The sequence below is a fragment of the Eupeodes corollae genome, chromosome 1 (genome assembly GCF_945859685.1).
Source record: "Eupeodes corollae chromosome 1, idEupCoro1.1, whole genome shotgun sequence".
Taxonomy (NCBI): Eukaryota; Metazoa; Arthropoda; class Insecta; order Diptera; family Syrphidae; genus Eupeodes; species Eupeodes corollae.
In genome coordinates, this window is record NC_079147.1 from 128,016,192 (window position 1) to 128,041,855 (window position 25,664).

At 35.0% G+C, this 25,664-nt stretch overlaps 1 protein-coding gene across 2 annotated transcripts in view; it reads left to right on the forward strand.

The window, feature by feature from the left end:
* The window catches only part of LOC129938935 (JNK1/MAPK8-associated membrane protein), a 43,329-nt gene extending 18,547 nt beyond the window's left edge, over window positions 1-24,782 (forward strand). For both annotated transcript variants that reach the window (XM_056046775.1, XM_056046774.1), the window contains one exon: window positions 24,107-24,782. In XM_056046775.1, the coding sequence (XP_055902750.1) occupies window positions 24,107-24,249 (143 nt within the window). In that variant the 3' untranslated portion in view covers window positions 24,250-24,782. The remainder of the gene's footprint in view (window positions 1-24,106) is intronic.
* The last annotated feature ends 882 nt before the right edge of the window (window positions 24,783-25,664 follow it).

Below are 25,664 nucleotides of genomic sequence, written 5' to 3' on the forward strand. Positions count from 1 at the left end.
TTAATTCGTATATATGTAAAAAAAGGAAACATAAACGACTTACCCCGTTCTTCTGCTGTAGTGGCCACTGCTGCTGGAAGGCTGGGTCGACGAATGGTAATTAAGGTGCATATATGTACGTATAAATATTATTCACTTTAACTAACTTCAAACAAACTATGTAAACTAATTTTATATTACGTTTCGCGGAACGTATCAAATCAAAATATTTTCGTAATTGATTATTGATGTTTTTACCACAAATTTAATTGAAAAGAAAAATTGTTAAATTCTCAAACAAAAATAGTTTAACTTTAAAAAAACTATATGTATTATATTCATCGGCTTCGAACAGCGTTAAGTTTAACGGTGGGGTTTTTGTCGGCGCCTAGACACCCTAGGCTACCGGGCTTCTTTAGCTTGGGTGTGCTGAATGCTGATTTTAAATCTGGCCACGCAATCCTGTTGATTCTTTGTCATTCAACATTTATATAGGTCTCTTATCCTTCTGAATACCTTTTGGGAGCTTGATAAAAAAAAGGAATACTTTTAAATCTAAGCACAAAGAACAGAATCTTATATGTATATAGTTCTATATATGCATCTACGTGCATACCTATATTACATACATACATATATATCTAATTGCAAATAAAATCGACATTTTACCTTGGTGGTTGGATAATTATTTTATTTTCAGTTGCTCGCACACTAAATGTAATTAAAAAAAATAAACGTACAAAACAATTGCCTTTTTTTGGCAAAGATAATTGAAATATTTAAATTATTGTTCGGATTCACTTTAAGATGACTGAGGGCTTTTTATAAAAGAAGTTTCCTCTCCGGCTATTATATTTGGAAAAGGTCTAGGCTTCCTAGCCAACCTGCGGACTACCCATTTTCATATATTAGAGAAAAAGCTCCTATCCCGTTGATGGTTCTCCACTTCACCAACACACGAATCCCAGTTTTTATCTCACGCTTCTGAATCAGCGCGGATTGGTCTCTTTTTGAAAAGTGGAAATGTTGCTTCTTAGAAAATCTACTCAACCTAAGCTTCCTAACCAACATTTCCACTTTACCGCCTCCGTATCTGCAACGATTGCTACCAGCTATTAAGTTTTGCATTCTTTTTGTTGCATACTTTAGGGATACCCGGTTTCGGTTATTTTGAAAATGAGCTTGTAGGTAACACTCTGAATAAAAGTTTCAATAAATTGAATTTGTATACGGTGTAACAATCGCTGTTTGTGATCATACATTTAACACCCAACTTCACAGGTCCTTAAAAATAAATTCTTATGATTTTCAAGTATGTCAAATTATAAATATTGGGGTGGTGCACCAGTCCTTTGCGAACTAGGGCTTAGTGGCTTACAACTCTCAACCATTCCTGTGTGCGAGTAATGTTGTCAGGAGGGGACCTACAGTTTATATGCCGAATCCGAACGGCTAATTTGAGAAAGCACTTTTTCAGGACAAGAGTTACTCTTGGAGAATTTGTCCATTCCTCGCAAGAGGCAGTACCCGTTGAAAAACTTTAGATGGCATAGGCAGGGATCGAACCCAAGACCTCTGGCATGACAGTCCAACACACTAACCATCACGCCACGGGTACTATACAAATTTATAAATATTATTTATTTTATTTCATTTTATAAATATTATTTAATGTAAAAACATCCAAGTCATGTTCCTGTATTCGTTCACTAAGTTATTTTTTAAACCCAATGTTAAAATATAAATGCAACACATATTTTTTTTTAAATTGCTTCAATTTCTCGGTCGGCCAAACATTTGACGAAGTTAATACATAGTACTGTGATACAATTGTCACATAATTGTGTGTGGTAGTTATAATTATAATTCAACTACAAAACAACTGTATTAATTAAAAAATGTAGTGATAAGAGATATTTCAATGTACACCCAATCTATTTTCGAGTGAAGTATCCAGTCATGATCCTATTCACACAAGAAGCGCCCAATCAACGTTCAGTCACTACAATTATTCATCAGCCTGTATTTTTGCATATCTTTAACTCAATAAAATGGAAGAAGTATATGTCAGCTGAGTTATTCTTATGTCGTCATTCCGTTATGTTGTGCCTAATCATAATTTTCTGCGTAGTTTTCGATGCCGACTATAAAACTGCTGACAAAACGTCCCTAAACGACCATTGTCTGGTTATACCTAATACACTATCAATCATTGTGTATATTATATCAAAATGGAGAACTCTAAGAACTTCTTTGACAGCTAACTTTAATTTTCATAAATAATTCAGCAATTTTTTAGAGGAACTTGTAAATATTGTTTAACATGGGACGCACATGCTTCTCAGGATCTGCAACGAGAATGGTAATCACTGCAAACAATTTTACTTTACTTCTATGATAGACATATTGATACTTAAGTGGAAACAAATTTTGTCTTAGTTTACTTCTGTAGTCATCAGAGCAATTTCCAGTATTCAAGTAAAGCTGTCTTTTACAAAAATGGTCGTGTGTAAGTTTGGCAAAAACTTAAGGACGTCTTAACCGATTTGATTGACTTTTGTTTTGTTTTCTTCATCTCGCTTTAAAACATCTTCACAGAAAAACCCAAAAATACCTGAAAAAAGAGAAAACAAAAAACTGAACAAATTTAGATTTTCTTTTTGCTTGAATATTTTCCAAATGGGAACTTGAGGCACTTGATACCTGCTGTCTTCAATATTAATGATAACAGTATTTCAACTTGATGGTATTTTTATTATACAAAAGTATTTGATTACACAAATAACTGTAGCCAAATTGGTTCATATTGAAATTCCTTATTTATTGAAAAATAAAATTAATTTGTTTGAACAGTGCCTGTAACATATGCACTTTACGTGACATCGTGCATCCCATGTTACTATAATATTTCAGCATATTTTTAATAAGCTCTTTATAATTCTGAGCTCTGTAATTTCCTAAAAATACAGACCGCTTTAAAACTGTGCCAACATTTATTTTTATTCTTATTTTGTAATTTCAGGATACCTTCACTGTAGAATATTTTTTTTTATTTGAGAGCCAACAAAGATTCCGTCCTCAATTTTGGGCTCCGAGAGTGTTGGAAAAATTATTTTAATAAATTAAAAGCTTCATATTTAACACTTAAAGCCTTAACAAATTGTTTCATATATCAATTTGAGATGTTGGGGCGGCATTAAAATATATTCCGGTTAAGGTAATGGTTCGCATTTCACTTTGGCTTCCGCCCTTTCCGGCAACTGCTCTACTATCGCATAAGTACAAAAAACATGAACATTTAGCGTACCTACCTTGAAGTCCCATCAGGCTTCCAACCATTTTAAAAGTATCAACTACAATTTTAACGCTCTCATAATTTTCTTTGAGTTGCATGGAATGGGCAACTGAACGAGATGGAAACAAATTTCCGTTGTTCAGTAAAATTGCGTTCAGGCTTTTGTTTGAGGTATCAATAATTAGACGTCATTTACTTGGAAGATAAGGTATCCCAACTGCCTTAAATAAACCTGTTACGTCGTTACAATAACAAAACTCATATTCTTTTGTAGAAAATGTGGAAAACATCTCGTATCTATGCCGTTATTCAGTTACTTTGATATCATGCAGTAGATTCCACTGTTTTAAGCGAGAACCCAACATTTTTGCTTTACATTTTGGTTAATTTAAATCTCTTACTAAGACGTGAAAGTCATTCGCTCTAATAAGAAGAGAAGATGATGATTGTTCCCGTGAGGGTATAAACTCTTCATCTCCGGCATTTCTGCCTGACCTTTAGGATAAGCTTGACTGAGAACATTTATTTGCAGGTTTAGGTACTGAAAGTTACTCACTATGTGAGATTGGTGCAAAAGATGAACGCAAGTCTGTCTACGTAATTGGTTGGTTCTTGATTTACCGGCGTTTAGCTGGATTAAGCATACAAAATTAGCAGTCGTTAACATGGTCTAACGGTTTTCGCTAAATTCTTGGTACTCAAAACTTCATACTCCTCTTCTCAAATCGGTACCAACCTTTATAAAAAGGAAGTGTTTTAAAATAAAGACCATTTGTTGAAAACCATTGAACATTTTACCTTTCAAACATTTTGTACAGTTATTACAAGCGACATGCGGACCCCATGGCTTGTTTTAATTCTTTATTAAACTCAAAATATTTTTCATATATGCAAAGTTTGGAGCTTTTATTTCATGTTTCCTGTTTTATTTCTCTTAATTTAATAAATTTACCTCATACAAAATGAATCAGAATCTCATTTACATTAGCAAAAATGTAGAATTTTAAATTTTCTACATTTTATATCTTAACAGTTTGTTTTTACAATGCAAGGTTCTTGCACTATAGCTCATAAAAATTGAGATAGGCACACAGGTTATGAAAATGTTTTTGCTTCCAACACTAAAAAGCACATCTTAGGAGGGGACAAGGTGATTACCTATTGTATTTTTTTGGGCAAACTACACCCAATCACAAAAAATATTTTTTTTTTCGACCTGTGTAATCCACCTATTTTCAATTCAGAGCCAGGGCTTTCCAACAATTTATGGGTAATCTACCACATCCTCTCGTTAGCATCTCCCTCTCATACAGATAATAGTGCAGAAAGGTTCTCAAGATAATTGCGTGGGTGGTTTTTTTTATCATAGCAGTTTAAGAGTTACAAGTAACCTCTCTCGAAGTTCTCTGACGCCAACACAATGTATCGAAAACCAGTGGCAACATTGCCAAGATGCAATCAGAGAAGCCGCCTCTGATGTGCTGGGTTTCAACAAGCCACGAGCAGCGAGAGCAACGCCGACTTCTCAGAAGAAAAAATAGAGGGCATGAGAACGTGCGGTCGAAGATGTTGAGAGGTTTCAAAGCAGGAATTAAGTTCGAAAGTATTATGAACAGGTAAACCGAAATTCAAAGGTACATAAACCTAGAACCGAAGGCTGCAAAGACAAAAGTGGAAACATTATAGTGGAACCGCAGTCAATGCTGAGGATATGGAAGGACCACTTCTGCAGACTGTATAACGGCGACGACGAACTGAATTCCGCTGTCAGGCAGGATGATCCATTCAACATAGACGACAAAAGGCAACAATCCTTGCCGTATCTAAGCTGAAGTCTAATAAAGCCGCTGCAGCGGATGGCTTGAATGCCGAGCTCTTTAAAGCTGCAGGAGATAAGTTGGTTAAGAGCATGCACCAACTTATATGTAAGATATGGTCGGAAGAAAGCATGCCCGATGAATGGAACCTCAGTACTGTTTGCCCGATCCTGAAAAAAAGAAACCCTCTAAAATGAACCAACTATAGAGGAATCAGTCTACTTAACATCGCATATAAAATCTTCTCTGCCGTAATATGTGCACGTCTAAAGCCCATTGTCAACAACCTGATAGGTTCTTATCAGTGTGGCTTCAAATATTCCCATTACGGCAGATCCTGGAAAAACCCCAAATCGACACCCACCATCTTTTCATCGATTTCTAGGCCGCATATGACAGCATCTACAGGGACGAGCTGCATAGAGCCATGTCTAGTTTTGACATACCTGCCAAACTCGTCCGTTTATGCAGGATGACCATATAGAATTCACGCCGCTCCATAAAAGTTAAAAACAACTTAACAGAACCTTTCGATGTCAAAAAAGGTTTTAGACAAGTAGATGCGCTGTCGTGCAATTTTTTTAACACCGTAGTTGAAAGAATAGTGCAGTGCTCACACACTAGAGGCACTATCTTTCAAAAGACTGTCCAATTAATAGGATATGCTGATGACATTGAAATAATGGGAAGAACTCAGCGTGATGTCTGATTGAACTGGCGGCGAACTGCCTACCAAAGTGATTAACATTATCAAAAGAGCTAACTAATAGAATGTCATTAACAACGCTCGCCCGAACTGAGGAATAGAAAGAATTCCTCATATTTTTTACAAATTGCCAACATTTTGTACTGCCTTTGTCACATTGCAGTATTTTTTGCGTAATTTTTGGTCATGTAAAAACTTGGTATGTCGAATATGGCCGTTGCAGGACTTCTTAGCTTGCTTGAACTTATTCCGGTTTTCCTCAGTTGAGTTGGCTTTAAAACAACGGCAACTTACCTTGTTAACCCTACCCTAACCTCTTTACAGCTCCCAACGAACCATGCGTTTTCCTTAGGTGTGATTCTTTTAACCCTATTCGGGATAAAAGTTCTCATTCCCAAGAGAATCAAACTTGTGATCATATCAGCGTTGACGTCAACGTCACTATCGAGAAAGTATAGTGAACAGTTAAATATCCCAAAATAATTATTGAGACCTTCCCAGTTGGCTTTCTCGTATTGCCAAACGATTCTCTAAGAAGCTCTTTCTTTAACTGGAGAGTTTTGACACGAGAAATTTACTGATATGACACAATGGTCAGGTGCGCCTAGAGGAAATAGGACACTAATAGTGTACTTACCAGGGTCAGAGGTAAAAAACAAGTCAAGAGTGTTTTTTGCTCGACCTAACACGTCCGATATTCGAGTGGGCTCGTTGACCAGCTGAGTTAGGTGGTTCAACTCAGCGAAGATCTCAGCAAACACTCCTTCGGATGTTGTCTGGCCCGAATGTTGAAACCATTAAGAATTGTGTACATTGAAATCGCCCATAACAACGATTCTAATGCGAGGATTGGACGAAACAATTCTTTGGATGGAATCAGATAAGGTATCAAATTCACGAGAAGTAGACACTCTGTCTAAATTAGGGCTTCGATAAAGAAAGCAATAGTGAATGATTTGCTTATTTAAGAAAGAGTTGGTGCAAAGAACATATTGTGGCAAGGGATGATAAGCAACATCATTCCTTATGTATATGGCGATGCCATTGTGGGAAAAGAATCGAGGCATCAAGCTATACCCATGAATACAAAATTCGGTAGGTTCGGAATACAGTGGGATAGGCTGGATAAAAAACTGCGATATTTCCTATAGTGACTGCTACCGAGAAAACTAGCAGCGGTTATTTGGATGCGGCTTTGTCATTGGAGCCAGGCTTAGGCAACAAATGCTGAGCTATATTTGCATCAACGAGCGCCCAACCGCATCCGCACCCAGTGAGGAAGATTCGCCTTTTTGGGATAGGCTGGACAAATACCGTTTTCCATCCGCTCGGAACGAAACCTAAGGAGTAGCACAGATGAAAAAGTTTACGCAGTGCCATCGTTTAAGAACACTTCCTCAGAACAAGAGTGGGGATACCATCCGACCAGCGGATTTATGTATGTTAAGATCTTTTAGGACTTTCGCTACAGTACGAGTGCGAAAAAAGATTTACTGCATGGAAACACTCAAAGGCAGCATTGAATTGGCGGCGAACTGCCAACCAAAGTGATTAGCTTTCTCTAAAGAGCTAACAAATGGAATGTCATTGACAACGACTGTACGAATCTAGGAAGGGGGAAAATTCCTCATTTTTTTTAAAATTGACCAAACTTGTATGGAATGATCAGTCCGAGGATTTATATAAGGAAAAGTTACATGAGGCCATTGATGCATTACAAGACCGAGAAGAGTTTACTGCTAAAAACATCATTGACGAAAGATTATTCTTGGTGCTACTCAATCCACGCATGCCTGCAATGCATATCGAAAGCATGCCTCAAAATCTGGATAGGGAGCAATTGTCAGACTGGTTTGAAACAATGTTGCTTGCTGAGTCCACTATTTTTTTTATAAATGATATCCATGAGTTCAAAGGAGAGGGTATTTCGCTGAATGGAATGCAAATTCGATTGCTAATGTACGCGGATGACATTGTGCTAATAGCTGATAAGCCAGACATACTACAAGGTATGATAAATAAGAAGACAGAATACTGTCAACAGTGGAATCTTTATATAAACCTTTAGCAAGACAATGGGAAGCTTAACGGAGCATCCATTGAAGTTGTTAGCAAATACAAGTACCTTGGTATATGGCTAACTTCCGAACTTAGCCTAACGGAGCACTTCAAAGAACGATCTAAACAAGCTATACAATGCTTAAATTTTACGTGGAATAAGTTTATCACTAATAAAGATGTCAAATTAACTTCTAAGATCGACATCTTCAACGCGGTTACCAGGACTTACAACTGGATGAAGTGAAAAAGATGCAAAGATACTTCTATAAAAAAGTACTGGGTCTGCCAAGTGTGACGCCTAACTATGTCTTGAACCTTGAATGCCAGTTGAAACCTGTCTTTCAATACACGATGAGAATTCATATGTACTATGTGGGAAGAGTTCTCAGTGCTGACTCAAAAAACAGGTTACCAAAATATTTAGCCAACTGATAGATTGAAAAGAAGATTTTCTGGCTTAGGAGTTGGGAAAATAGCCTCAATCGGGAAGGTTTAGAACAGCTGGATGAGTTCGTGGCCAACAAGACTCTGTTAAAGCTGGTTGTGGATGGCGTAGCAGTTAAAATATCGAATGCGAGCACTTGATAGTCTCTGCAAAGAGTACAACAAACGAAAACACAGCTTATACAATTTGCTTGATAACAGGTTACCAAAATTTTTAGCCAATTGAAAAAAAAAGATTTTCTGGTTTAGGAGTTGGGAAAATAGCCTCAATCAGGAAGGTGTAGAACCCAGCCCAGCTGAGTGGTTACAGCTTCGTCTACGAGCTGTACTGTTGCACTTTTTTTGTTCTCTCTTTTGTGCCAAATTCTTACTCAGTTGAGTGTGAGTTGCATCGTCGTTCGTCGCTACGCACCCGCCGTCGTCGGTTTATTTTGTTGTGATAATTTGTTTGGAATAGTTAATATTATATTAACTATAATTAATAATAATAATAATAAAAAAAAAGTGTAACAAATTGGCGCCCCACGTTGGTGGTTGATGAAGTGGTTAAAAAAAAAGAAACAACGAACAATTGATTTGAATTTGAATTTAAAAATGTATTTCTTTGGGAAACCGTGGGATTGAAGATCCCTTTACTAAAACCCAAAATGTTTTCAAAATAAAACTTAGAGAAAGTAAAATAAAATTTAAATTTAAATTAAACAAAGAAACAAATTCAAATGGCAAAGGAAAATGGGCTTTTAACACCGGACGCGTACCGAACAAAAGAACAAAGAACAAAACAAAAAAAAAATTGCTACTTATTTTTTTTTTCCTATTTCCCTCCTCTTAAAATCCTCACACCTCGATCCTCTATCCTCGAATCTCCAATTATCTTTTTATTATTCTGGATTTCCTCTTTCTCCTTCTCGACTTTTCTTTTTTTCTTAATAAAACTTCTCGAACACTTTCTCTCTGTCTCTTATCGCTTGTAAGGCTCTATCTAGAGTGCCTTCCAAGCTAATTTCAAACTACTTTTTCCTCCCTCGACCATTCCAGTCACACACACATTTATTCAACACAAACATTAGTTTTCGTGATTGTCGGTCGCGGTTTCGCGGCATCCTGGAAGCTTAACGCTCATCATAATGGCGAGTTCAGACCCCTTCCCAAGTATTCTTATTTCTCGAGAAAGTTCAAAGAAAAACAAAAATCGAGAAAAAGTCTAAACTAGGCATTTTCCTATTACTATTAAAATCGCGCGAGGTTTGAGGTGTGAAATTCGTACCAATATGAAATTAAGCGACTTTAAAAACGCGGCGTTAAAATCCCATTTTTTACATAAACGATTAAATGTTAATTATTAAATCTACGTTAAGAATTGTAAATGTGAAATTAAAATAGATATGTTGTTGTTAATGTTGTCTAATGTAGGGTCCGCCTGACCGCATACTTCTTCGGCTCATCCGCCGGCATTTTCGACCTTGTCGAAAAAAGTCGTCCTCGAATTCGATCACCTGCTTTTGTTCCTTTTGCAAAATAAAGGTTAGGTACACCTGTGGCTGATGAGACCATGGTTGCCCTCAACTTTGCCGATATTTTGCAGCCACAACTAGGGGAAAAGAAAACAGCCAAAGGCTGGTTTTTGTTGCGGTAAAATTTACCGTAACATCGTGACCAACAAAACTCTGTTTAAGCTGGTTGTGGATGGCGTAGCAGATAAAATATCTAGCGCGAGCACTTAAAGTCTCTGCAATTAGCGGTTTTCCATCCGCTCAGAACGAGTAGCACAGATGAAAAAGTTTACGCAGTGCCAGCGTTGAAGAACACCTCCTCGGAACAATAGTGGGGATATCATCCGGACTGCTGGTGAAGTTTACGTCTCGGATGGCTTGGATGTCTCCAAAATTCGCTGGATACTGAAAGCAAGAGCAGGGCTTCTTATGCTCAATGGAACACGAAGGACAGAAACTGAAAATCTAAACTGTATTTTCTGCAATTCAAACGAAGAAGAGACCCATGCCCAATTATAAGAAGTATTCGCCGAGAGATATTAGGAAATGGTTCACTTGATATGAACACTATAATTAATTTCTTAAATGGAATAAAGGATTGGAACTGCATCATGAATTACTTACAAACAGCACTGAATTATCGCCAACAACTCATAAATGAATTTAGAAACTAGAATTTGAAACGTGCCTTGATATATTTTTGCCTTAAAAATAATAATAAATCTGGGGAAGTTTTTAGAAAAAATGTATGTATGTATGTATGTATTGATTGCGATGACGACAAAAGTCATTGTTGAACCTTTTTGTTTAAAGAAATAATAACACTTCTGTCAAATTATTACTAATTCTATAAGAACTGAATTAAATCATGAAAATATAAGAAACAATTTAATGTATAGATAAAGTGAAATAAACAACATTACTTACTTACAAATGACCAAAAATTTGTACTGCCTTTGGGACATTGCAGTATTTTTTGCTGTAATTTTTGGTCATGTAAAAACTCGGTACATCGAATATGGGCGTTGCAGGCCTTCCTGGCTTGCTTGAACTTATTCCGGGTTTCCTCAGTTGGATTGGCCTTAAAACAACGGAAACTTACCTTGTTAACCCTAACTTAACCTCTTTGCAGCTCCCATCGAACCATGCGTTTTCCTTAGGTGTGATTCTTTTAACCCTATTCGGGATAAAAGTTCTCATTCCCAAGAGAATCAAACTTGTGATCATATCAGCACTGGCATCAACGTCACTATCGGGAAAGCATAGTGACCAGTTAAATATCCTAAAATAATTATTGAGACTGTCCCAGTTGGCTTTCTCGTATTGCCAAACGGTTCTCTTTATTTAACTGGAGAGTTTTAACAGTAACAGTAACAGACTTAGGTGGTTCAACTCAGCGAAGATCTCAGCACACACTCCTTCGGATGTTGACCATTAAGAATTGTGTACATTGAAATCGCCCATAACAACGATTTCAATGCGAGAATAGGACGAAACAATTCTTTGGATGGAATCAGATAAGGTATCAAATTCACGAGAAGTAGACACTCTGTCTAAATTAGGGCTTCGATAAAGAAAGCAATAGTGAATGATTTGCTTATTTTCGGAAAATTTAAACCACATAAAATTGAAGAAAGAATTGGTGCAGAGACCATATTGTGGCAAGGGATGATAAGCAACATCATTCCTAATGTATATGGCGATGCCATGGTGGGAAAAGAATAGAAGCATCAACCTATACTCATGTATACAAAATTCGGTAGGTTCGGAATTCTCACCTACTTGGGTTTCACTCAGTGCAAAAACATCTGGCCTGAAAACAGTATGGAAGTAAGCCGAAAGAAAGTTCGCTCTTAGCCCACGAACATACCAATAATCGACTCTGAAATTAACAGCCAATAACAGAGAGAGGGAAGAGGTGTTTCCACTAAGGCACCTCTCCTTATCCAGACGGCAGGAATTGCCGAGATGGAATAAACGGTGGTGTCAACAGTTCCAGTTAAGCTGAACTACTTAGTGAACACATAGGCCTTTTTCGACTTATTGGGAGCCCAGGCCTATAAGGAGCACGTTATCCGGCTCCTTGTCCTTGGATTTATACTCAGTATCTGGTCCTCCAGATTGGTGGTTGTGCCGTTGGGGTAACTTTCTGACCATGTAAAAATCTCTTAGTGACGAAGCACTAACAAGCCTCGGATCCCTCCAGGAAATACAATTTTCTATAGTGACTGCTGTCGAGAAAACCAACAGTGCTTATTTGGATGCGGCTTTGTAATTGGAGCCAGATTTAGGCAACAAGTATTGAGCTATAGGTTCATCAACGAGCGCCTATCCGCATCAAAGCTAAATTGGACAACATTGGCCTGATATGCGCTCACGTCGCCACAGAAGAGAAGGATGACAACACTAATGATATGTTCTTCGAGCTCTTAGACAAAACATATGAGTAGTGTCCTAGCTATTGGCCTTGGCGATTTAAGGCCAAGAGGAACTAACATCGACTCGGACCACTACCTCTTGTTAGCGAAGGTAGCACTTCGGGTCTCCAGACCCAAGACAAAACAAGGAGATGCTGGTAGAAGGTATAACGTCGAACGGCTACGTTTGCAAGAGATCGCCAAATCCTTCTTCGACTGAGCTACAAGTAACTGTTCATGAGCTCTATGGGCAGAAGAGGCGAGAGGAACACCGACTTTACAAAAGGACATGAGAAGCGTGCGGTCGAAGTTGATGTCGATGTTGAGAGGTTTAAAAGCATTGATGAAGTTCGATTTTTTTTTCAATTCATTAACAAGCCATTTGGTCATGTTTGTAAAATGGGAACTTACATTTAATACAATTTTCCTCATTTTATCTCCATTTTTGTGCACTTTGTGTAAACCATACATGAACGGAACTGTTGGGTTGGAAACACGTAGCTTACGTTTATTGACGTTGAATACGTTGTGTATTGTGTCAATTGCAATTTTGGCATCAGCAATATCTTGCTCTTACTGGAACAAAAAATACATTGGACAAACAAGAACAGCTGCGGAGGTGAGATTCAACGAACACTATCGATCCGTGAAAAGAAAGAGATAGACAAAGCAATAGCAGCCCACATATTTGACCCAGACAACGATAGTCCACACACAACAACTTCTTTTGACGACAATTTCAAGCTTTTAAAAAAAGTAAACAAACCTAATAGACTGGACGCATATGAATCTATACAGATATATGTAGATCAACAACCAATTGACTCTACACTATTCAGCGCTATTACGAAAGAGAATAGATAAAAACAGTACTTATCACACTCTATGTTTTGTTTTCTCTTAATGTCAAGCTTTTGTAAATTGTAATTTATGTAATCTCATTGTGTTTTTGTTTAATTGTCGTCTGCTGATGATGGTTCCGAAGCTGAGAACCGAAATGCATTCGTTTTGAATAAAAAGGATTAAAATTTAAAAACAACAACAAATTTTGCTTTTTATAACGATTTTTACGTCAATCAGGGAAAAACATTTTTTAAATAATCAATTAATCCGACCACAAATCTGGCTACATCATCACAAATCAATTTTGAATTTAATTGAGTAGGGTATGTTCAAAAGAAGATATAGACATACAGATTGATGCTTTTTCGAATACTGTTTTACAAACAATAGAATCATGCAAGAATCAGAAGAAACCAAATAAATCTTTCCTTTAAAAGACAAAGGCAATGTTATTGACTACCTGCAGATAAGAAATACAGAGTTCAAACAATAAGAAGTGGAATGAAAATCAAAGCAAATCAGACAAAATTGTGATGCCATTTCAAAATATTTTCAAAATAATTTAAAAAAAATCGAACACATTACTAATCTAGAAAATGGTGATGATTTAGTTTACGAAGGCTGCAAAAAGGCTAATGTAAGTTCTTTAAACATACAAAATGTTGATACCACTGTAGACCAACTGATCACCATAGAAAATTTGTAAAAACGAAAAAGTCTGAAGAACTAGACAAAATCAACATCATTTAAATTAAAATGTTACCCAACGTCGGGCTTGTGTTCTTTTTGGCCAATGCATGTATAAAACACAATATTTTCTCAAGCTTTGGAAAATTCAGAAAGTAATACCTATTCCAAAGGCTGAGGGAAATTTTGACTTCTATAAAGTCAGTATGTGAAAAGAAATGTTTGTTTGGCAAATCAACTGGCAAGATATAGAAAAAAAACTTTTGATACTATGTGACGCGATAGAATTGTGCACAAATTAGCTACCTTAGTCTTTCCAACTTATATAATACAAATTATTCAAAGTTTTCTGTCTAAAAATAAAACGCTAATAATTAGGTTAACAAACTTAATGAATTTATCACTAGTTGTCTCGTTGATACGAACAACAGAGTTGCTGATGAAATTACTGCGTTAAGACATACTTTAAATCTGCCAAACGAAAATAAATTTAAGAATACATTTTGTTCCAAGTGGCATAAGAATGACTGTGTCAAAGTTAGAAAAAAAATGTTTGTGTTTTTGAAAAATTTTAGAAAGACAAATTATACTACTGCTAAAATGTTAAATACACTTGCAAACAAAGACTACAAACAATTTTGCCATCCTCACATTATGATACCAGAATTAGATTCCTCATTTACAATAATGGATTTACAAACATCTGATTTAAATGAAATGCAACAAAACACCTGGTCCCGATGTTATTCCAGTAGAGTTCTTAAAGCAAGCAAAAACCGAGTTTATGGAACATATCATTTGTTTCTTCAATTAATTATAAAATGAAGGACAGTTCCTGAAAATTTAAGGTGCTCCAAAATTTCAATAATTTACAAAAAAAAAAATAATCGTGATCTAAAAAAAAACTATGAGGTAAACGCTGTTCAAAATTCCCTGGAAAATTGTTTTCACAAATTGTATACATACGACGTACAAATTGGTTAGAACAGAATAATTTGATTAGTTCTTACCAAGCTCATTCTAGTGCAAATCCTTTCAACAATCAGTCAAATCTTTTTTTAATTACTTTGGCTTTATCGCCACAAAAAAAAATTCGATATTATTCGTTGATTTTAAAGCTGCATTTTATACGGAGATGATCAACAGTTATGGGCTGTTATAGAGTTTGTAGGGACAGAGTCCAGAGTATTGATAGCGGCCTGACTATCTAAGAAGATACGGATATCAGATGTTGATATCACTTTTTCTTTGGAAAAGACTTCTTTTATCACCAAAGGTTCCCCTTGGAACACTGCAATGATTGGGAAGGTGTAATTAGAGACTTAATTTCAGTCGTTCAGAGTATGAACCTCCACCAACTCTTCTTTTGTTTTTGATCCATATCTATAAAAGTGGACTGACTCGGCTTCCAAAAATGCCCTATCCTCCCAGAGAGATCTGAAAGGCAAAGAAATCTGAAAGTTTCTCTCGACTTGCAGTTGGGAGACAGTGTGTCTGTGCGCTTTGGAATTGATACTAAATACCGAAAAATTACGAAGTAGCCAATGTTGTTGTTAGTCCACTGTGGCGAAGCTTTGAGGTGAATAGCAGAGCTTGCAGCTATTTGTTTGCTAAATGTATCAAGAGGTGTTAGGTAGAGTAGGGTGTCTAGTGTCGCAGATGGAGTCGTGCGAAGCGATTCGATTATACACAGGCAAGCTGAACGTTGAATTTTATTTATTTTGTCGCGGTTCATAGCTTTTGCTAAAACAGTGCACCATACTGTCACAACGTACATTAAAATCGGTCTATTACCGATGTGTATGCCATATTCATTACCAATAGCTTTTTTGCAAGAAAAGAGAGCTGCAGTAGCTTTGTTTGACTCTGTCTTGTACATTGCGTTTCCAATTTAGTTTTTGGTCTTAAATAACCCTCAAGTAATAAGCTTCGTCTAAGAACTATAATTGGATTCCTTTATTATAGGGAATATTAACAAATGTAATTTTGTACTTCTTCGAAAAAATTTGATTTAGTTTGGTTAACACCCAGTTCACACCAATCAGCCCAAAGTATAAGTCTGTCTAAGGCATTTTGTAAGAGTTCTTTTAAGGTGTTAAGATGCTTTCCTGAAACCGCTATAGCAACGTCATCTGCATAGCATATAACTCTGAAACACTCCGCATCCAGACCAGTTAGGATTTCATTAACCACTAGGTTCCAGAAGAGAGGGGATAGAACACCACCTTGCTGTGTCGTTCTACTAACGAATTTGTGGCAGAGAAGTTGCCAGTTTTGAGTTAATTATTCTGTCAGTCAGCAATAAATTAATTAATTCCCAGAGCGAACTCTCTACCTCTAGAGATGTTTCTGCAAATGTGATTGCAGGTGTGTGCACGTTTTTAAAAGCAACTTCGATATCAAGGAAAGCAACCATAGTGAAATCGCTATGATGGAGGGAGTATTCGATGGTGCGTAGTAGTGTGTGTAACGCCGTTTTCACCAATTTAAATTACAGTAAGCATGTTGAGACGTTGACAGAAGTCTTTTATTAAAACTTGTCCTTAAATGGATATCAATCATCTTTCTCTAAGTTCGTAAGAAGGAATGATGATCGACTTATAGGTCGTAGATCTTTAGGATTGACTTGAGAGGATTTACCTGCCTTGGATATAAAAACAACTTTAACTTCTCTAAATGCCGAGGGAATATGGACTAGATATAGACGGCTGGTAAAAATTGCCTCAAGGATTGGTGCAAAATTGTCTGTTGAGAGTCAAGCTCTGAGGGACACAATTCTTTATCCTCAAGTCCGCTTTCGTTAGAGGAAGGTCTTAATAGTCCAGGTTTAAGTAAACCTTGTAATATATGTAGTGGTTTTCATCCACATTGATATTGAATTGGATATATCTTCGGCACACGGTTCGGGCAACGCTGCAGCGTCATCACTGTGGACACGCTGCGCACTCGACTTATCTTGATAGAGGCAGCTTGAATCAGCAGACAGCGATGAAGCAACGGAAAGATGGAATAAAAAAAAGCGACATTACACTTTAGGATCTTGTAGCATGCACACCTATATCGACAAGACCGACGAATTAAGATTTCAGTTTTCTTTGAAACGTTTTTTTTTGTATTTTTATTAGGTTGACTAAATAAATTAAGATTTTAATCTCTTTGAAACATTTTGTATTTCATTCTATTGACTAAAGTGATGACCCCGAAGGCTGATGCCCAACGACGTAGAAGGGCAACCTGAAAACCAAGAAGTTAACGTGGTTGCAAAGTGCTACGCCCGCCTCCAAATGCCACTTTTTGTCGAGACTGATGTCACTCAACTTTTATTTTTGAGCTTTAGGTATATCAAAAGATAATGTATTGACCAATGAATATATACTTATGTGTATAGGAAAAATTAGGTTTTCCTTCGGCTTTTTTGGTCACTTTGATCGTTGCAATGAAACAAGGTTGTTAGGTACATTAACTTTTCCCGACGTTTCGGCAGGGGTTGCTGCCTTCCTCAGGGGAACTTAATTAAACATGAAATATAAAACACATAGCACAGTATTGTGGACAACAAGAATAAGAAAAAACTTACAATTTAACAATTAAATTTTAAAACAGTGTAAAAAAAAACACTTCTAATTAAGAAGTTCAGTCTATAACTACAAAAAACAAAGAGAAAACTCTTATGGGGAAACAAGTGAGCAATATACAGATGATATACTCTGTGTGTCTTGCTTGCGATTCATATTGTTTTTGTTGTTCAGGATATGGAGCATTTCGAGTGTATATCGCTTAGAAGTATGTTTTTCCCTTTGAAGAACTTTAACACCATCGAAATCCGGAGAATGACCTTTGTCTATTGGATAGGCCGCCAATGCGGTTTTAGCCAGGTTATTGTTTTTGATGTCAGATTTGTGGTTGGACAATCTTTGGCGCAAGAATTGTTTGGTGGTTCCGATGTAGCAAAGGTTACATGTTTCGTCAGGTTTACGTTTGCAGTTTATTTTATAAATCACATCAGTGCGTTTATCTCTGTCTATTTTGGTCTTTAGTTTGGTGAAAAGGTGTCTAATTGTCTGGTTAGATTTAAAAGCCAATCGGACATCTTGGATGTCACTTCATCCGAAGTCACTAAACTAATCCAGGAAGTTATCAAATTATTGGCACAACACCAACGACCGTCACGACAAAGTACTCGCACGGCACTACGCCCAGTTCAGCGTCGAATATCCAGCCAGAGAAGACGAAAATCGTTTATCGAAAAGTTCGATGACTGCTGATTCCATCGATAATTTGGAAAGAAAGCAATCAATTGCCGTTAACCGTGCCGATTTGGGCAAACGCAACCGCCAGGCTCATGACAACAGTTGTGATTCCGTTCATTGCCGTCGGATACCACTCTCAATCAATCTATCAATAGGCTATAAGTTTGTGAAGAATATACTAACTTATCGCTTCTTATCGACACAGGTGCCGAAATTTCCTGTATTTTGCCGTTAACAGTTCGGCCATTAAGGTTTATGGAAAAGTCACTCATGAACTCAACCATGGTCTACGTTGCCCGTTCGTTTTGACCCTCATTGTTGCTGATGTTACCTCCCCAATCATCGAGGCTGAATTTCTTCAGCATCGCGACCTAATGGTCGACGTAAAGAGGGCTAGGCTCATCGACTCACGTACCAACTGCTCTTCGAAACCGCTTTTCGCTTTAACAAGCAAACATGAAACTCGCCGTTGGCCGACATTCCCGAATATTACTCGCCTTTCATCACCAGGAGTATCAACCAATTCAGAGGCAATGTATTTTATTGAAACAAATGGCCGCCATGCTCAGCCAGAGCACATCGCCTACCGCCCGACAAGCTGATTGCAGCGAAAAATTAATTCGAATTGCTTACATGTCCAGGGATATGCAGACATTCAAAATCCAGCTGGTGTAGCCCGCTCCACATGGAGACCTTGTGGAGACTACAGAAGTCTCAACACAATAACTATTCCAGATCGCTACCCGCTGCCATACCCCCACGATTTTGCCAACATACTCCGAGGTAGTGGCTATAAATCCTGAGGATATACCCAAGACCGCCCTCAGCACACCGTTCGGATTTTATGAGTTCACTCATTCTCTTTAAAGGATGATCCACGAGGTTCTTTGAGGTATCGACTACGCTTTTCCACCTTCAACTCCTGAAGGAAGTGCTCAAAAACTGGCTGCGCACGATCTGGCGAATAACATGGCTTGGGCGTTTTTGAGCAGCAAAAATAAAAATTCCTCCAACATCTGATAACCAAACACGGCATATCACCTCTTCCCTCTTGATTCGACACCATTTTAAGAGTTACAAGACCTGAGACCGTGAAACAACTGAAGGAACTGGAGTGAACCCACTATTGAAGGATTTAGTTGTAAATCATTTTCGTGATTTCTTGGAAGGTCGTAAATTCCACATATAAACCGACCACAAACCTCTAATTTTCGACTTCCAACAACGACCCAAAAAATCATGGCCACGACATACTGACTACATGTCATTCATTAGTTAATTAACCACCGATATTCGCTACATTAAGGGGAAGATAACCATGCGGCGGAATTATTCTGGCGAATCAACATGGTCAATGCTAATGACGATCTGTATTACATTCTCGCCAAGTCATAGGAGAATGACAAAGAACTACAAGACGTAAGGTAACGTCCCTCATTTAATGCAACTCAATCTGTTTCCTTTCCCGCACATAGCACAACCTATTTATTGTGACGTATCTTATAACAAAATTCGACCATTTATTACAAAGAATATTCGAAAAAAATTCTTCGACGCACCGGACAATCTTTTGAGCTACAACACTACGCAATACCCGAAATTGATCGCTACACTAGTTGGCCGGAAGCATATCCAATGCCAGACATTTCGGCTATCAACTCCGCCAATGCACAAATAACCTCGGACCAAGGAATACAATTCACACTATCAGTCTTTAGCGAACTATGCGTTTATATGGAAATGAACCGTACTATAAGGACCTCATACCACCCGCTGGCGAATTCCGATTAACAATGGATCATATCCAGTGCCAGATTAATATATAGGTTCTGAGGTATAAAGTGCAAAAAAACAATTCAATACTCTATACGTTTATTTGCTATTTATATTTTACAATTTTGTGCTTAATTAATAGTGAAAGAAATGACTATATGCGATGTAAGGCTCTGACAAGTACAAAAAGACTGAGATGAGATATTATTATTCGGTATTATTTTAATAAAAAACTTTCAATAAATATGCATTTAAAAAGTTTGTATTTAATACAAAGTATATAATATTTTGAGTAATGGCCCATATTTCATTTCATCAATAGTGTACTTTCAATAATGTTTATATTGGGCAAGTAAATCTCAAAGTAAGAGTGACGGGGATAGAAATTGTGCATAAAACACAAATACGCTAAATCAAAACAAACAACTTCTGTATTTTTTGATAAAGTAAGAAAAATATTTTTCGTGCTTTCATTCATACTACCAATTTAAATGTTTTAGTATTTTTATTTTTCAATAATGAAGATGAAGGGTTTTTTAACTTTTTGTATGAAGCTATGTTAAAAAAAAGTATATACAAATGAAAAATTTAAAATAAAAATGACCTTGTTCTACTTGTTTTTGTAAACGATTTCATGGCCACTTATGACACGTATGTTAGTTTTGACTATTAATTAAAAAAAAACGAAATCTACATATTATTTATGTTAACTTTTTTCTCTTCTTGAATTGTGAAAAAAGAATATTTTAAAAACATAAACAGCAACCCTGTTTGCCTTTTTGCGTTTTTTCCCTATTTTTTAATACCAATAATCAAAATGTTAATGAAACTTACCTGATGTCTTCTAAATTCAATTTTTAATCATTCCAATTGAATTTTTACTCATAATTTCTATAACTCAATATACTAATATTCTAGAAAATAGATGTTTGGTATATGGTTATTAAATTATACTAAAAATAATGGTGAAAGTGAATTTTAAAAATAAATAGAATTTCAATTCTCCTACACATCGCAGTTGCTCTATGTAACTCAGATGGAATCTCGATTTATTCGGGAAAATATGCGTCAAGACAAGGTTTGATGAACTCAACCATTACATCGGGGCGAAACGAATATAGGAACACTTTTATGTTGGTTTATATTTATTTTCGTGATTTTTAATTAATTTAATTTTAATTTATTAAAATAAACGGTGTTAAAAAAAAAACAATTCAACTGTTAGTAGTCAAATATTTCTTCTTCAAAAGGAAAGGTTGCAATGTTTCACGTTTTTGTGACATCAAAAAAATTCAACACACCACATGTTAATAACTTTCACTCAATGAATTACGCTCAGGCAGTTATGAGTGGGTTTGAATATGCGGGCCACTTTCGCGTGGGGCCCTTGGCATATGCTACTCTTGCTGCGTGGTTTATCCGGCACCCATCATACCAGACTCAGCAGACAGCTTGGCATACGACACATCGGCCTTTTGCCCATCAAATTACGTATTCGCCTGCAATGACTCCGTCAAAGCATCAATAGTTCCATGAAAAGCCACTATAGCAATGAAATGTGTAAATACGAGAATTTGAATAACTGGGAAGTGTTCAGAGGAATGTTTTGTAGAGAATTTTTAGACTGCCATCCAGGTGAAAATCGACAATAGAAACACAAGAATAAACTTACCCAAACCCAAGTATTCCTAATTTAAAATTTCAAATCGAGCTTAGTGTAATGAAATTTGAAATGTGAACAGTGAACAAAGAGGAGATACACAATTATGACGTAGGATGTACATATGAAGAGAGATGTGTATCATTCATGAAATATGATAGATAATGATACTTGTCTGAATCTGAACTTCGGGCAAAAACGAGGACATTAAAAACAGTTAAGACTTATTCAAGAAACCGAATGGCCGATTCAAGACTTTCTAATTTAGCAATTCTATCAATTGAAAAGAGCTATTAAAAAAACTTAAAACTTAAAAACCTAAACTTACCTATAAACAAATCTAACAAAAAATGAAAAATTAAAGAAAAAATAAACATACAAGTTACAAAAAAAATTGGTTGAATTAAGTTTTTTTGTTTTAATTGCGTTGTTTTCTTGATTATTTTTGGCTCAATTTATTTATTATAAAAAGAAGCTCTTCTTTTAATAAATCTTACAAAAAGAATACAAATGAAAAAAAACTACAAAAATATAAAATTAAAAAAAATTGATTTAAGTAAGAGTTTTGTTCTCGAATTGCATTTATTTTAACTAATTTAAAAAAAAAGTATTCTTGAAGTAAGACTTTTTTGTTTACTTTTCTTGAATTACGTTTTTTTTCTAATTTTTAACTATTTGTAATATTTACGAGTAAAATACAAATTAATAATTCAAAATTAAATATAATAAATATTGCTATAATTATTTGTAATTGAACTTATTATAATACAAATTACTTTAGTAATATGTAATAATTGATATAGATTTAAAAGCTATTTATTTTTTTAATAACAAATCAGGTATTAATGTACTTTGTTTAAAATCTGTGATTGCTACAAATTATTTATTATTTCAAATTAAAAAAGCAATTTTTATTTCAATAATTTCATTACAAATAAATATAATATGTATATATCGTTATATCAAAAAATAGATTACTCTTGTAATTTGTTATTTTATTTTAATTATTATAAAAAATTTGAATTCAGTATTGGTTAATTATAATTTCTATCTCAATAACTTACATATGTACATAGAATTAAATACTGAGTTTTTAAGGGAAATTTCATAATTTTGAGGGGAATTGCCACCCATACTTGAATGACTTTGTAAATCGCTTTAGCTTGTAGACAAACTAAGATGGCTATTGAGGTTTAATATCTTTATTAGTGTTTTCGGTTGGATGTCTTATAGGATATGCCTCTCACTGATTCGAAAAAATACCGAGACCAGTATTAGAATATTTTCTAAATTTATATTTAAACACTTTAAAATCTCCGTTTTGCAAACATTGGAAAAAGACATTATTTTCGTTTCTTAAGAAGTCATACAAAAGTACAATAATAATCTACCGTTCTGTTTTGACTAAAATAAAAGTCAATATTATCAATCTTGCCTAGAAATGATTATATACATACAAATAAAAATTCTTGTATCCTTGATTTTTTTCTCTGTAAGTATCAAATAATTTGATTCATATTAACGGTTTTTTTCTTTTTGGTTTGTCCAAACTAAAAGTCGCAAGAGTTTATATAGTATTAAAATTGTGGAGTTTATTTCTCAATGTAAATTTGTAATGGTCATTTTCTTAAGGCCGTTGTAATACATTTTTATTATAACATACATTTTGATATAAACAAATTAAAAAGAATTAAATTGCAAATTTTATTGCATTAATTTTTATCATCAGTGCTTTTAATTTTATTCGTTTTCGCTCCACCCTACTTCATATAGGATTCAAGCCATTTGAGAAATCCATTTCCAACTCGTATGATTGGTAGGCTCTCCTTTTAAAGTAAACATTATCGGTCCAATTAACCTGCTAGAACTTACTTATTTTTATACATGTTTCTCATAAACTGTAAACAATTCACTTAATTTCGTATGTATTTAAAAAAGTGCACAAACAAAACTTTATTTAAATCTGACATATTTTAAGCGAAGGTGTCGATTTTGGGGCGACTTTTCACTACCGCAGCATGAATTTACTAATTTTTTTACCGTTAGGTCTCAAACGAATATGTTTTAAATATTAATACGAGAAAACACCGTTAAGTTATAAAAAAAGAAATATTTTGTTTTTCGGACTTACCCCTCCTTTTTTTGAACTACGTTGTTTGAGCCTAAAACAAGTTTTACTACTACTAACAGCTACGTAGGGGTCATTCTGCCCTCCTGATCACTAAAGGATTTGGGGTGCATGTGAATTTGGGTAAATGCAAAATACTTGCGGTAAATGCAAAATACTTTTTGCATTTGAGCACTAAAATCAAAGTAATCACAAACAAAAAAATCAAGTACATATTGCAAAGTAAAAAGGTGAACTTTAAAAATTAATTTAAAATGGAAATACATATTTCCTCTGTCTAAAATTGCTATAATTATTATTTATTTGCACATATTTATCAAATAAAAAAACGCGTGTCGAAATTCGTGCTGCGCTAAGGGAAAGTTGAGCCCAAAATTTAATAAATTAATTTGTATTCTAGTATATGTATGAAAGTATATAATGTATGTAAGGTTCTTATACTGCATGCCGATTAAAAATAGTATTAACAGAATTAAACTATAAATATAAGATAATTATATCTCCTATTTTTAATTGAAAAAATATATAATCTTTAAACACTCTTATTTTTCAGGTGGGCACTGGTTTTTTTTGGCATATGGTATCATATCACTGCGACATACATTTTTTTTGTTTTTAGTTCCCATACCTTTTTTTTTTTATAATCTAACATTACCGTATACAGATCCAAGTGAGTTTCAGGAAAATGAAGAATAAAGTTACTTAAATTAAATTTTTTCCTATTTAAATTATATTGTGAAAAGAAATGTCCTGGCCTGGCGTGTCTATTTTTTATTATTTGGAAATCCATTGGAGTTTATTTAAGAAGCTTAACCTAACCGCAAATTTGACAATATCTCGGTTCTAGCACAACACATACTTTTAAACGAAATACCCACTTGTTGTAAATAATGTGTTTGCAAAAGAGCTCAATATAGCTATACATTTTTGTTTAAAGATTTCTTGGCTTCTTTTGGTGGTACAGAAGCAATTTTTTAATTATTGAATTTATCTTTAAGATAGGCGTCAAATATATGTAAGTACACTTCAAGAATAGTTCAATACAATAGTTTATATGTAGGTATACGTATTTAAATGTAAAATCTAGTATTAAGCCTTTTAAATAATTCATTTACAAAAAAAAAAAAAAACCTTTATGAATAAATTTAAATAGAAACTGAATGAGAAATAATTACTAAGTAAATTTAAGAATAAAAACAAAATTTATTAATAATTGTTGATTTCGGCAAACTCTCATTTTAAAATGTTGCTCTCTTATTTGTATATCTCTTGAAAAAATACTTGGTAAGTAAATACGTTACCACAGCGGCGTTATGAAAATTAAAAAGTGGTTAAGGGTAGGTATAGTGTTACTTAACGCTGGGAGCTTTTTTTTTTGTTTTCAATTGCTTTGTGCACGAAGTTTCAGTTATATTTTGTAGGGCCTTTTTTATTAATTTCCTTCAAGAACTGTTTGACTGTAGAATGCATGAATGAAATTATTTTATGCGGCTTTCCAAAAATTTGATTCGTCTGTAATTAAACTATGAATTCTAATTGATTGAAAGAGATGAACTATGGCGACTTTTTCCTCGTTCAGAGACCAAATATGCTTTGCTTAGTTGCATATTTCACAATTTGGAATAAATACGATCGGTCAGTTCCATGCATACTTTTTCTGAATTAATTTTTACTTGCGACACATACATACAGCTGTGAACAACTAATAAGAAACACAAATTGAATTCACTTTTAAAGCAGTATCTGTATTTTTTTGATTTTTTTTTTGAAAAAATATTTTTGTTTTCAAAATATATTTTTTAAACTTAAAACAATGTTTCCCAAACATTATATTTATTTCATATGGCAGTTTCTGTGAAAACAGCGTTTATTGGTGGACAACTAATTAGAAACAAAGAGAAAAATTATATCTTATTATAAAATTTATAACTTTATAATATCATTTACCTTATATTTATCTTTAATACATTGTTGCGAAACCTTTTTGCTTCAAAACTTCCCGACATCTTGATAAAATAAACCGCTTGCACTGATCTACGGGTATAGCCTTCCAAGCAGCTTATTATTATCTCTAATACCTTCGAAAGAACATAATTTTTGGTGTTATTTTT